The 11,581-nt window shown below is 42.5% G+C and overlaps 1 protein-coding gene across 1 annotated transcript in view; it reads right to left on the bottom strand.

Annotated features, from left to right (window-relative positions):
- LOC103232374 (nuclear RNA export factor 2-like) overlaps window positions 1-11,091 on the bottom strand; it is a 323,480-nt gene extending 312,389 nt beyond the window's left edge. Inside the window, 4 exon segments of the mRNA XM_073013520.1 lie at window positions 237-320; window positions 619-769; window positions 996-1,185; window positions 11,014-11,091. Coding sequence (XP_072869621.1) covers window positions 237-320; window positions 619-769; window positions 996-1,185; window positions 11,014-11,056 — 468 coding nt within the window. The 5' untranslated portion in view covers window positions 11,057-11,091.
- Between the last annotated feature and the right edge of the window lie 490 nt (window positions 11,092-11,581).

Raw genomic sequence — 11,581 nt, 5'->3', positions numbered from 1 at the left:
GGAATGCCCTCAACACACACCTTTCGGTTCTCGTCATCACAAATCTTATAACTGACATCCTTCAATACGGAGGCAGTATTAGCATCCTGGACAAAGAAGCATGCTCGATTTCGGATGTAGTGAAACTACAGGGAGTGAAGACAAGAGCAACAGCATCAGAGGCCAATGGCTCCTGCTGAGCCAGGCCTCTCCTCGTCCCCCGTGCCCACTCATCTGGCTTCACCATCCTCTCTTACATCAACCGGAGTGAAGGGGGCACTGCAATGGCTCTGGATTGAATTCATTAGCCATGACTTGTCATACTTTATCCCGTAAGGAATCTAAAGGTAAAAAGAAGAAATAGGAGAGAAGGGAGAGACAACACGGAACTAAGGATGGAGAACAGAACCAACCAGCTTTTTTTTTTTCTTTTCTTCCGACCTTCTACTTAGCTTAGACCTCTAAAGAAAGGACCGCTGACATGATTTTATTTTTGTGCCAAATATGGATTCCCTAAACTCCCATTCCCCCTATTCCAAAGCTCTCCTCCGAATAATCAGCTTAGGGTGTTTTAAGTGGTCTTCCTCCTATCAGGTTCCAGAATCGTCTACCTAATGCAGACCCCACCCAGATACTCACTGTGACCTTGAACCAGTTCCTTGTGTATCCATCCTGTGTGTTCTGCCTCATTTTTCTCCCTGGAGGTTTTCTATTTCTCCACGTGGTAATACAGATTTCGTCTTCACTATGCCATTTCATTCTTCTGTCGCATCGGATGCTATAAGGAGTGCTGTGGGGAAGAGGAGAGAAGGCGGGTATCCATTAAATCTAAGAACGTCTTCTCTACATGCTCCACTCACTGACGCCAGGGCTACAATTAGGATTGCTCAGCCACTATTCCACTTCCAGCATTCTTCAGCTCTCTAATGAGAGAAGAAAAGGAAGACCACAGAGAATGAAAGGGTTGCACAGTCCCGGGGGCTGCTACTTGCAAACCAAGCTGCCTGGTCACTTACTGTCTTAGTTGTTGGTCCTTGTGGACATCCCGCATCTCCACGCTTCCATCATTCTCCTGGCAGTGTGAAGGTGGACGCTCATATCCACCATGTTCATGATGACAGTTCCTCTTGTCAGAATTATCCCGGAAAGAATTCCCACCTTTCTTTCTTCCTTGAAAAGGGCTACCATGGTCATGGCATTCTGCAACTGAGAACAAAAAGACACGTTTGAGACAGATCAATGGTCCACTTACCATGTACCATGTCGTGAGCTAACTCCATGGTAGGGCAAGTAAAGTGCCAACCCACCACACAAGCCCCAGAAAACAAACTCCTCTGCCTATCCAGATACAACAACCTTATCTCACAGGTGGCACAATCAGGGGAGGAATCTTGGGAGCGGAAGCAACTGTGTCGAACCTCTTAAGAAATGGAGCAGGAATTATAAAGAACAGAGGTGTGTATGTCCATGGGTTGGACTAGACACTAGTCACACACCTGGAAGGGGTCCTAATCTTGCCTTCTCTCAGGCTTCTCTAACCTAACAACCACACCAACACCTGGGAGACAAGCTCTCTCGCACCTCCCAAATCCAGTCTCCAAATGCATTCTGTGAACAATCAGCAAGTTATACTTCTTTGCTGGTGTAGTACAAGCTTTAAAGACAGGTGGGTCTGATGTAACAGCTTCTCAAGCTGCCCTCCTGCCTCCAGCCTTGCCCTCAACAATACTCAGTTTGAAATATCCAGAGCAAGCTTTCTTTTTGCCCAGCCCAAAATGCTTTCAGCCCAAGAGACAACTCTTCCTAAGCAAGTGACAGAATTACTAGAAAGAAAATCAGCAGATCTTGAAAACCACTACAGTAACAGGATCTAAATGACATAAATTAAACACTGTACCCAACACACTGTACCCAACAATGAAAACAGAGCGCTTTTTTTCCCCTCTACTGTCTTGCAGCATTCACGAAGGTAGACCATCTCCTGGACCGTCAAACAGACCTCAACCAATTTCAAAATGTACACCTTGTCTCAGGGCACCCTTATGAATAAAATTTCGGTCACTGCTGACCTCGCTGCAATGTACTGATTATGGCCAGGCCTCAGATGAACTTCTGTAGGGGGGTCATTGCTTTCACCGTGTGTGACCCACTGTCAGGACAGTCCTGCTCCTCTCGACTGTTGGGACTTTCCCTGTGTGCCATTAGAAATGAAATTAAATGTGGGCAGAGCGTCTGACCCAGACATTCCTGATGCTTGGTCTCCACAACTTGGAGGTGGGGCTGGAGTGCTCTCTTTCTCTCACACTCTACATCCAACCCATCAGGATGGATGTATCTTCCCTTGGCTCTACCTTTAAAAGATATCCAGAGTCTGGCCACTTCTCACCCCCTCCATTGCTACCTACCCTGGCCAGGTCACCAACATCTGTCTCCTGGATTATGCTGCCTTCCAAGTTGTCCTTCTGCTTTTGTCCTTGACTACCCTACCATCTATTTTCAACACAGGAGGCAGAGTGACTTTTTAAGGCATAAGTCAAATCTTGCCATTCCTTTACTCAAAATGCTTTAACCGGGGTTTGGAGCCCATCGGTATGTTAAAAAGCTATGAGTCCATAACAGTACTCAGCAACAGCAACAACAACAACAACAACAACAACAACAACAACAACAACAAAGACCCCTATTGGTGACATCTGGAGGATGTCCAGAAACCAACTCATTTTCATGAAAGTCCACAGATGAAAGGGAAAAAAATCAAAGATTAAAGTGAGGGTTAAGGGCACATGGTCAATATATGGAGCACAGGTATTCCTGAGTCAGAGTCATTTTTGAGAATACATGTTACTTCAGAAATAATGTCACTGAGGGGAAGAAGGTGTAAAAGTGAGCTAGCCAACAGCTACAGCTACAGCCTCAGGCAAGGCCTTGTGTTGGACAAGAGCACATGTGATAAAAAGCCACAGAGGGACCGGACAGAGAGAGATGCCAAAGACAAAACACACACAGGCGCACGTCCACTTGCTGAACTCTGGCATCTCAGCACAATCCCTGTCTCGCAGTTGTGCTGCCAGAATTACAGGTGATCTCAAGAGTATTATAAAGCAGCTAGTACTTCTCACCCAGACCGCCTGGGTTTCTGCTCAGGCCCCACCATGTACTGGCTGATCCTCCCACACAGACATAGTAGTGAGTAACCTTTATGACATCACGTGCGTTCCTACTGGTACTTCCTATGTTAGTCTGGAATTCTGCCTATATCACTGCCGTGCCACTGAGTGCATGGCATCAGCATCCCTGCTACGGCACGGAAAGAATGGGATACGAAGAAAACCAACCCTTGCCCAGTGGCAACCAACATTTGCTCAGTGTTGGGCAGACTCACTAGGTTTCTCTTGACCTCCTCACAGAAAATCCATGAGAATTCTATCCACAGTCCCTTTTCAGATCATGAATATTTGGTTCACAGATGTCGGGTACATTTCCCAGCCAAGTCAGTGGCAGGACAGGAATTATGTCCCCATGTATATTGGTCTGACTCTGTACCCTGAGTGTTCCTCCAGAGACTGCACTGGTTCTCCCTTAAATGGCAAGCTTTCAGGTCTCATCGACAGATTTTTTGTTGAGCAGGCCAGGGATGATGTTTTGTGCTAGTCACTCCTGTCAGGGTGGGAACCAGGCGTCTTGGATAAGGTGGAGATCTCTGTCTTGGACCAGATGGGTGTAATCTGTTTGGGCCATGGGTTTTCAGATTAGGAGTCACTTTGGGCTGGCAGTGTCTGGCATAGAACAAGGACCCAATTAGTATTTGTTAAATGAATGCATGTGATGTAGGTTTGAGATCATTGACAAAACCACTTTTGAGAATACATCCATCTGAACCATTTCTACCGACCTCTATTTATATTTATTCCAGAGCTATTCGGGCTGCAGAACTATTTCATAACCTGCCTGCAAAACTAGAATGAATTAATTTTTTCTTCTGCAACATTAATATTTTTTCATTAATGTATCCTTAGAAATAGAACTGAGTACCTCCCTGCAGACTGTGGCTAGAACTGCAGCTTTGAAGATCCCAGAGAAGGAGGCTTTTGCAAATAGTGGTGACAGAAATGAGGAGAGGCATTCCCTGAATACAGCAGACAGAGCTTTCTGGACATCTGGTCTCTGTAGGAAGAATGTTCTGGACCTAAAGGCGTGTTGTGTTCACTCAGCCTTGTGACAGACAGGAAGCATCATCATCTCTGTCTCAGAGAAAGGGAAGAATGTGTGGTCTGTGTGTCCGTGTTGCCCATGCAAGCAAGTGTTAGTGTTTTGTATTACATGCTTCTACAATTAGGTTACAGATACGCGTACTCCAAATCATGTTGGTAAACACATTGCCACACAACACTGGATCCCACTGCACATTTCTTTTCATGTGTTATGTATTATATATGGCCAAATTTTGTTTCTTGTTCAGAATATGCTTTTTAGTGCTTTTCTTTTTTCTTTTTTACCTCTCGGTGTTTTAATATTTGAACTGACAGTTTTAAAATAAGAAAGTAATGAAGTTCCCTGTACACAAAAGTAACGGAACAATATCCACAGATTGACCAGGGTTGCGGAGCACCTCCAGCGGGGGTGGCCAAAAAACCCAGTGGAACACAGCCAGGGCTTCAAAGTGGGTCTAAGATTTTGAGTCCCTGCTCTACAGTTTCCCAGAAGAAGCACGTGAGTACTTTTAAGCATAAAGTGATATTTTCCTAAGGATTTTCAATGATATTTACACCAATATACACTTCCACTAACCGTGTGTGAGTCTAATTTTCTGCAATATGCCTAACCATTCAGAAGTCATTCTTACACTTTGATCCAGACTTTTCACTTTTTGAATGTATTTCATAAATCACTCTCTGTCTAAATACATACATATAATTATAGGGCTGTGCTTTACAGGTTCTTTGGGACAGAAGGATGACGGGACCAGAGAGTGGCTGATATTGTCAAGGGGAGAAGTAGAAATGACTGCCCTTGGAATGAAGTAGACATGGCAAGGAAGGGGCATGAGTACCTGACATACAGGGTGAAAAAGCCAAGGGATGGATGTGTGGGTCAGAAAGAAGAGGGTGAGTACAGAGAAGACAAAGAAACACACATTGAAAACGCCTCCAGGGAACTGAATTCATCCTGGTGATACGCTCCCCTCTGAAAACTCTCCTTCCTTCCTTCCTTCCTTCCTGTCCATGTACATCTTGTCTGTCCCTGTTACTTCACTTCAAGATGGACACCAGAGAAACAGTTCCCACACAGTCTGAAAAAAGGAGAGATGATACAAGGCAACAGTGTGCAGTGATGAGTCTCTTGGACAGAAGGCTGGAGTCGGGACATTCATTCCAAAAACCACACCCATCATTGCCCAGCAGACTTTGAGTGGGCCCTGTCGTACCGCTCATTTCAGCCTTGACACAGAGTCGCACATTATTGGTTATGGGCATAGGATTTGAGGTTAGATCCATCAGGATTTCAATCCTGGTGCTAAATGCTACGATCCAAGGCAAGTAACTGACCTCGCTGTGACTCAAGTTCTTTTTGCTTGTTTTCCCCCTAACTCAAAGATAGTAACAGTTTCTACCTCATGGGGCTACTGTAAAAATTAAGTGAGTCAACACATGGAAATACGTGAAAAGCACCAGGAGAAATGCCCGTGACCTAACAAGCACTATAAATAAGCTGTCTACTACTATGTCGAGAACTTAGTACAACATCTGGCGTTTATCAAGGGAGAAATACATGTTAGTTGCTTCCGTTGTTATTAGTCCTCCTGTAAATGACAAGAGATGAGTGAGTGGCATCCGGTTGCCATGTCAGCTATTAACGTATTTTACAAAGCGGCAGTAGTAAAACAGGGCAGCCCCGGCTCCAATGGGGAATCATCTGACATACGGATTAAGGGAACCAAAACTGAAAGCTCAGAGCATGAAACAGGTTATGTGGAAGGATTCAGTAGGGAGCTTAAGTTCCCGTTTCCAATCTTTGAGGAAAAAAAATGTATTATTATGCAAGAAATGTTTCAGGTTTAAGTGGGAGACTATAAGCAGCAAGGCAGAATACTCGTCACACCACACGATACAAAGGGAAAGAAAAACAAAGTCAGGTTATAAAACTGTATATTACGGTATGATTCCTCAGAAGAAAATATTAATGAAAAACTACGTTTTCATTTGTAAATATAAACACAAACAAGTCAGGGTAAAGGGACATGTGAGAATGTCAACCATGTGTAGAAGTAGGTGGCTGGAATGCAGAATGGTTATACTTTCACACCTACGCTTTATACTTGTATAAGAGGATGTTTATGGCTGGGTCAGGGTTTTGTCAAGTGCTTGGGGAGAAGCACTTTTCCTATTGACCCATATACAGCATAATGGAAACCATCTATTACTGATAATCAGGTGTGAATATCTTCTCTCCGATTAATAAGCTAACCTCACTTTTGACGACTCATTCAACTTCTCCTGATCGCAGGTTTCTTATATGTAAAAATCAGAGATTAGGGCTAGCTACCACCTTAATCAAGATATAGAACCTATAACACACCCCAAAAGGTTTCCAGTTGATCTCCTCTTCATCCCTTGGCCCCATACAGACATTGCTATACTTTCAGTTACTATATATTCATCTTCCTGTTCTAAGATTTCATACAAATGGACTCATACAAGCTGTACCCTTTGGGTCTGGCTCCTTTAACTCGGCATACTGTTTATGAGACCCATCCATGTTCTTGACTTTTCCTTGCTGAGTAAAAGCCCCTTGATGGATATACCATAATTTGTTCACCTGTTATGTTGTTGTTTTAACGAAGTTTCAGGAGGAAGTGAAAGGAGATCCTTGCCTTCAAAAAGCCATCTTTCTTGGGCAGTCTTCTATTCTTTTGTAATAGACACAATTTCATCCTTTATCACTCCTTTGTCTCTCTGGGAAAATACTATCTTAATGTCTGTTTCAGCCTCTTCCATTTTTTCTGTTCCCTCAGTGCCAATTATTGGATTTTTTGAGTTTCTGCCATCCTTCCATGCTGATCCTGGGTTGTGACTGTCTTCTGCAGAGGAGGCTCCACTGCAGAATCAGCCCTGGGCTCACAGACACTTACTTAGCTTTAATCCATACCTTGCTCTGGCCTTGCCGGCAGTTTAGCTTCAAGCCGGACACAAACTGTGGTGGCCCCGGCTTTACCACTGTGTTTTCCCATTTCCTTTCTCTTTGAAAAAGACAATCGTCTCGATTTCTTACATGGGAATCTTTATTTCTTATTTTCCAGTGTAATTATGTATTTATTATTATTGTAATATTATGATTCTGAAACCACAATTATAACATTTTAAAATTAAATATTGTAAAAGGCTTGCATTCTTATCATTTAAATTGTTCAAGCAGTTCTCAACCATGATTACACATTACAGCCACTTGGGGACACTGAGACAATTCACTAGCACCAGGACACACCCAGAACAGTCAAAGCAGAACCTTGGTTAGATCCAGGCAACCACATTTTTTAACTCTCCACGTGAATTGCAGTGTGCAACCAAGGTTGAAAACAACTGTGCTAAAGCCTCGGCTTTTGGCTTATGCTTGCCAGAGGATCCTAGGAATAGCTGCCTCCTCATTTTGCGCACTTCCCACTCAGCACTGTTTTGGGGACCCAATGAGTCTATTAGCTTAGAGTGGGTGTCAGCAACCATGTCCTGTGGGCCAAATCTATCCCAGATCCCCATTTCCTTCAAGGTCTTTTGCTTGCAACCAATTTTACTGCCAAGCACTGTGTTAATCAAGGTCCCAACTTGCCTATGCCAGAATTCACTCTAGTTCTTTTATACAAACAAGATATCTGTAATAAAATATATTACATAGCTTACAAAAACTCTGTGAGGGCCAGAAAAGCAGGCCTGGATGCTGCACAGCCAGGAGAAGTCCACCCACGTTATGGAACTGCTACTGCTGAAATACCACTGCTGCCTGCCCATTAATTGACATGCATGACAGAGACTGAATTCTAGAAACTCTGCAATGGCTGCCCCATAACAACTGGAGACCTCCCTCATCACAGGTAGTCCACCCCACATATGGCTCCCATGTTATTCAGTTCCACCTCTGAGTCTCATGTTGGCACATATGCTTGATGCAACAAGTATCCCATTTGGGACCCTAACTGCAAGGGACTCTGGTAAATTGTATGTGTGTGAGAGTGTATTTGTGTGTGTGTGTGTGTGTGCGTGTGTGTGTGTGCACGTGTGTGTGTGAGAGAGAGACAGAGAGAGAGAGAGAGAGAAAGATAGAGACAGTGTGTGCACACATGTGTGTGGTCATGTGCATGTATGTTTCCTTTCATGCTCCAACTTTCTAGTCTCTACAGTACAGGAAAGCGTGTAAGAATGTTTAAGTGTTGGAATAGTTGCCAAGTAAGCAGATTCATCGTATATTTCACAAGACATGTTTTCTATTGTAAATGGTATATTTACAATAAAGATGGTATTTTCTATTTGTTAACATGGTTTGTGTATATTCGTCTTATATCCAACAAACTTGTTGATCTCCATTATTAATTTTAATTTTCTGTAGCTTCTCCTGAGTTTCATATGAAGATGGTCACATTGACAGCTTTATTTTCACTTTTATACATGTATTAATTTGTGTGTGTAGGCATGCATGTATGACAGCTTACCGCACTGCCTAGTATGATATATGGCTTACTGCACTAGACTCAGTACGACATTGAACAGAATTCGTCATACCAGTCATCTTTATCCCTTTTCTGATTGTAAGGAGAATACTTCTAATGTTTTACTATTAAGGGTGGTGTCTGATGGGGTGTATTGTTTTGATACCCATTGTCAGCCTAAAGAGATAGCTTTCTATATTACCGATCTGCTGAGAATTATTGTTATTGTTGTTGTTCAATCCCAGTTGGTTAATTTACTGCATACTTTTTTTTTTTTAACTGGATCTTTTGTTGTATTTGTCCTGTCCTCCTCCCTTTATTCAGCTAATGTGTTAGATTACATTACAGATCTCTTAAAATGTTAAACTCAGCTTGCATGCTTGGGATTAAACACAACCTTGTTATGCTGTATTATCTGTGTTACCCATTGTTGGGTTTAGTTTGCTATTAATTGATTCACATTATTTGCGTTTATGTAACTAATTCAGATTGGCTAGTAATTTTGCCTTGTCAAGAATACACTGAATAAACCAAGGTTTTCTATTCTTTGGGTTTGGAAAGTTACATATATTTTTCCCCTGGAATTCATCTATTTAATCTAAGTTTTCAAATTTTCACATCTTTTTCATAATGTGATCTTTTTCAATCTTTTCTGTCAGTGTAAGTGTGACACTATCTTCATTCCAAAAGTGGCTTACCTGCACCATCTCGCTAATTTTCTCTGCCCTTGTGGCCAGAGATTTTATCATTATCCTGTGCTTCTGAAACACTGACATCTAGCAATTTTGTTCAACTCTCTCGCATCTGTTTTCAGTTTCATCAAGGTAGGCTCTATTTTTTATCATTTTTCCTTAACATAATGGAAAGACATGGAGATTATTCCATATTAAGTAAATGATCAATGAAAAGTCCTTTCATCTACCACCTGGTTTTATTTTTATAGTTGAATACAATGGACATTCAAATATCCAATACATTCCCTTGTTTGGAAAAGACCTCTGGCTTATCAATGTTGGTCTTTTTAACCAGCGCCATCGTGTCTATTCAATTAAACTATCAGATGATTAAGGAAGAGGGCATTGCATCATTGAAGTAAAAGAATTTTTACTATAAGCTTCCTTTAAGAGAAGAGCAGGCAGCGTAGAAAGAAGCAGAAAGGATGTAAAAGAAATCATACCTGGGTGGATTCAAATCCTGATTCTGTCACTTACGGCCGATGTGATGTTAGGCAAGTACTTAATCCCTCCCAGCTTCGATTCCTTCATGCAGTTGTCAGTGCTGCCATTTACCAAGTGTTTACATTCTCCCCTGTACCAGGCACCTGGTGGGACTGCCCGACCCGACTGTCTTCCTTGGGGCAGGGCCGTGCATGTGACTAGCTCTGGCCAATGGGTTGTGAGTGATGAGTGACATGGGTTATTTCTGGGTCAGAACCTTTGGTTGTTGGCTTGAGACCCTCTAGGGCTCTCTCCCACTCTGACGCAGTGAGTAACCCTTTTCTAGATGGTGGCTGCTCCATTAGTTTGGGTCTCTGAGTCATTCCAATAAGAATCGCTCAGAACCCTACATCCACCATCCCCCGAAGGATCTGCACCTGCCATAAACATGCAGCAGGAGTGAGAAATAAGCCACTGAGGTCTGGGGGTGGCCAATAAGCACGGCGTTACACTCAGCCTCTCCTGACTCATATATCTCATCTGTCAATTAAAATAACACCCTCTCAAGATTTTCCTGAGGGTTAAATGCAGCAACTTGCATGACGGCTGAGGTTATCACAGTGCTTGACATATGACAGGGGCTCAAACTATGGCAGTTGTAATTATTAAGTAACAATAGGTACTGCATCTCCTTGTCCTGACAGGTAAGTTGTATCTTGTTTTCAAGAGTGGGACACTTTATTTGCTGCCACAGGTAACATTTCCTAACGACTTGCATTTAGGCACATATTGTTTGCCACCGCCATGGTATCAGACGCATGCTTGGCGGCATCTCTGAAGAGTAAAAAAGTAGGAAGATTCAAGCAGCAGAGACTGACTGATGACATAAGATAAAATGAATTAAAGAGCAATAATCAATTTCTTAATGAGCAGAATAGATTACAACTATTATAAACCCCCATTCCATTGTTCTGAGTAAACAAAGGCACAAGGTTTTACAGTGTTAGAAGATGTAGTCTGAACCGGGTTTCCCCAAATATTTCCTGAAGAACACTGGCACCTCAAATGCTCTGTGGAAAAAAATGTTCCATTCCCATACAAGTTGGGGAAAGTAGCCCTCCCTTTGAGACTCGTGTTGTATATTAGCATATCATCTAAAAAACTCCTACAGTATTCGTTTACCTTCAGTTGTGTATGTCCCACACTTCCTTAGAGTAGAGCACATTTTGTTGTTGCTTTGTCCTGACCCTAGAGTCTCACAGAACAAACTTGGAAATGCTGAAATGAGAGAAAAATAGATTATTCAAGCTACATGTAATATCAAATATCACAAGTGACAACATTCTCTGACCATCTGCCAAGCAATATTTAAAACCCCGTAAGATTAAGCACAATCTTGCTATTTGCTCAACTTCATTCACCCAATACCGCTTTCATGACGTACCAAATGTTATCACCCATGATTGTAACTTAAATCCGTTCACTATACTTTTCCACAGGAAGGAAAGGAGAGAGTTTTCAGGAAGGAATCTAAGAAGCCATCATTAGAAAATCAGGGGTTGATGGGGGAAGAATCAGAAACAAAAGAGTGTCAAGCTATACTACTATAAGCCACTGAGACATCCTAAGCACATACACACACAAAAAATTGTCACCCCACTCCCAAATGTACTTTTTTTTTTTTTTTTTTTTTGAGACGGAGTCTTTGCTCTGTCGCCCAGGCTGGAGTGCAGTGGCGCGAACTCGGCTC

This window comes from Chlorocebus sabaeus, chromosome X (genome assembly GCF_047675955.1).
Source record: "Chlorocebus sabaeus isolate Y175 chromosome X, mChlSab1.0.hap1, whole genome shotgun sequence".
Classification (NCBI taxonomy): Eukaryota; Metazoa; Chordata; class Mammalia; order Primates; family Cercopithecidae; genus Chlorocebus; species Chlorocebus sabaeus.
The sequence above is the reverse complement of the archived record's forward strand: the minus strand, read 5'-3'. Positions and strand labels throughout refer to the sequence as shown.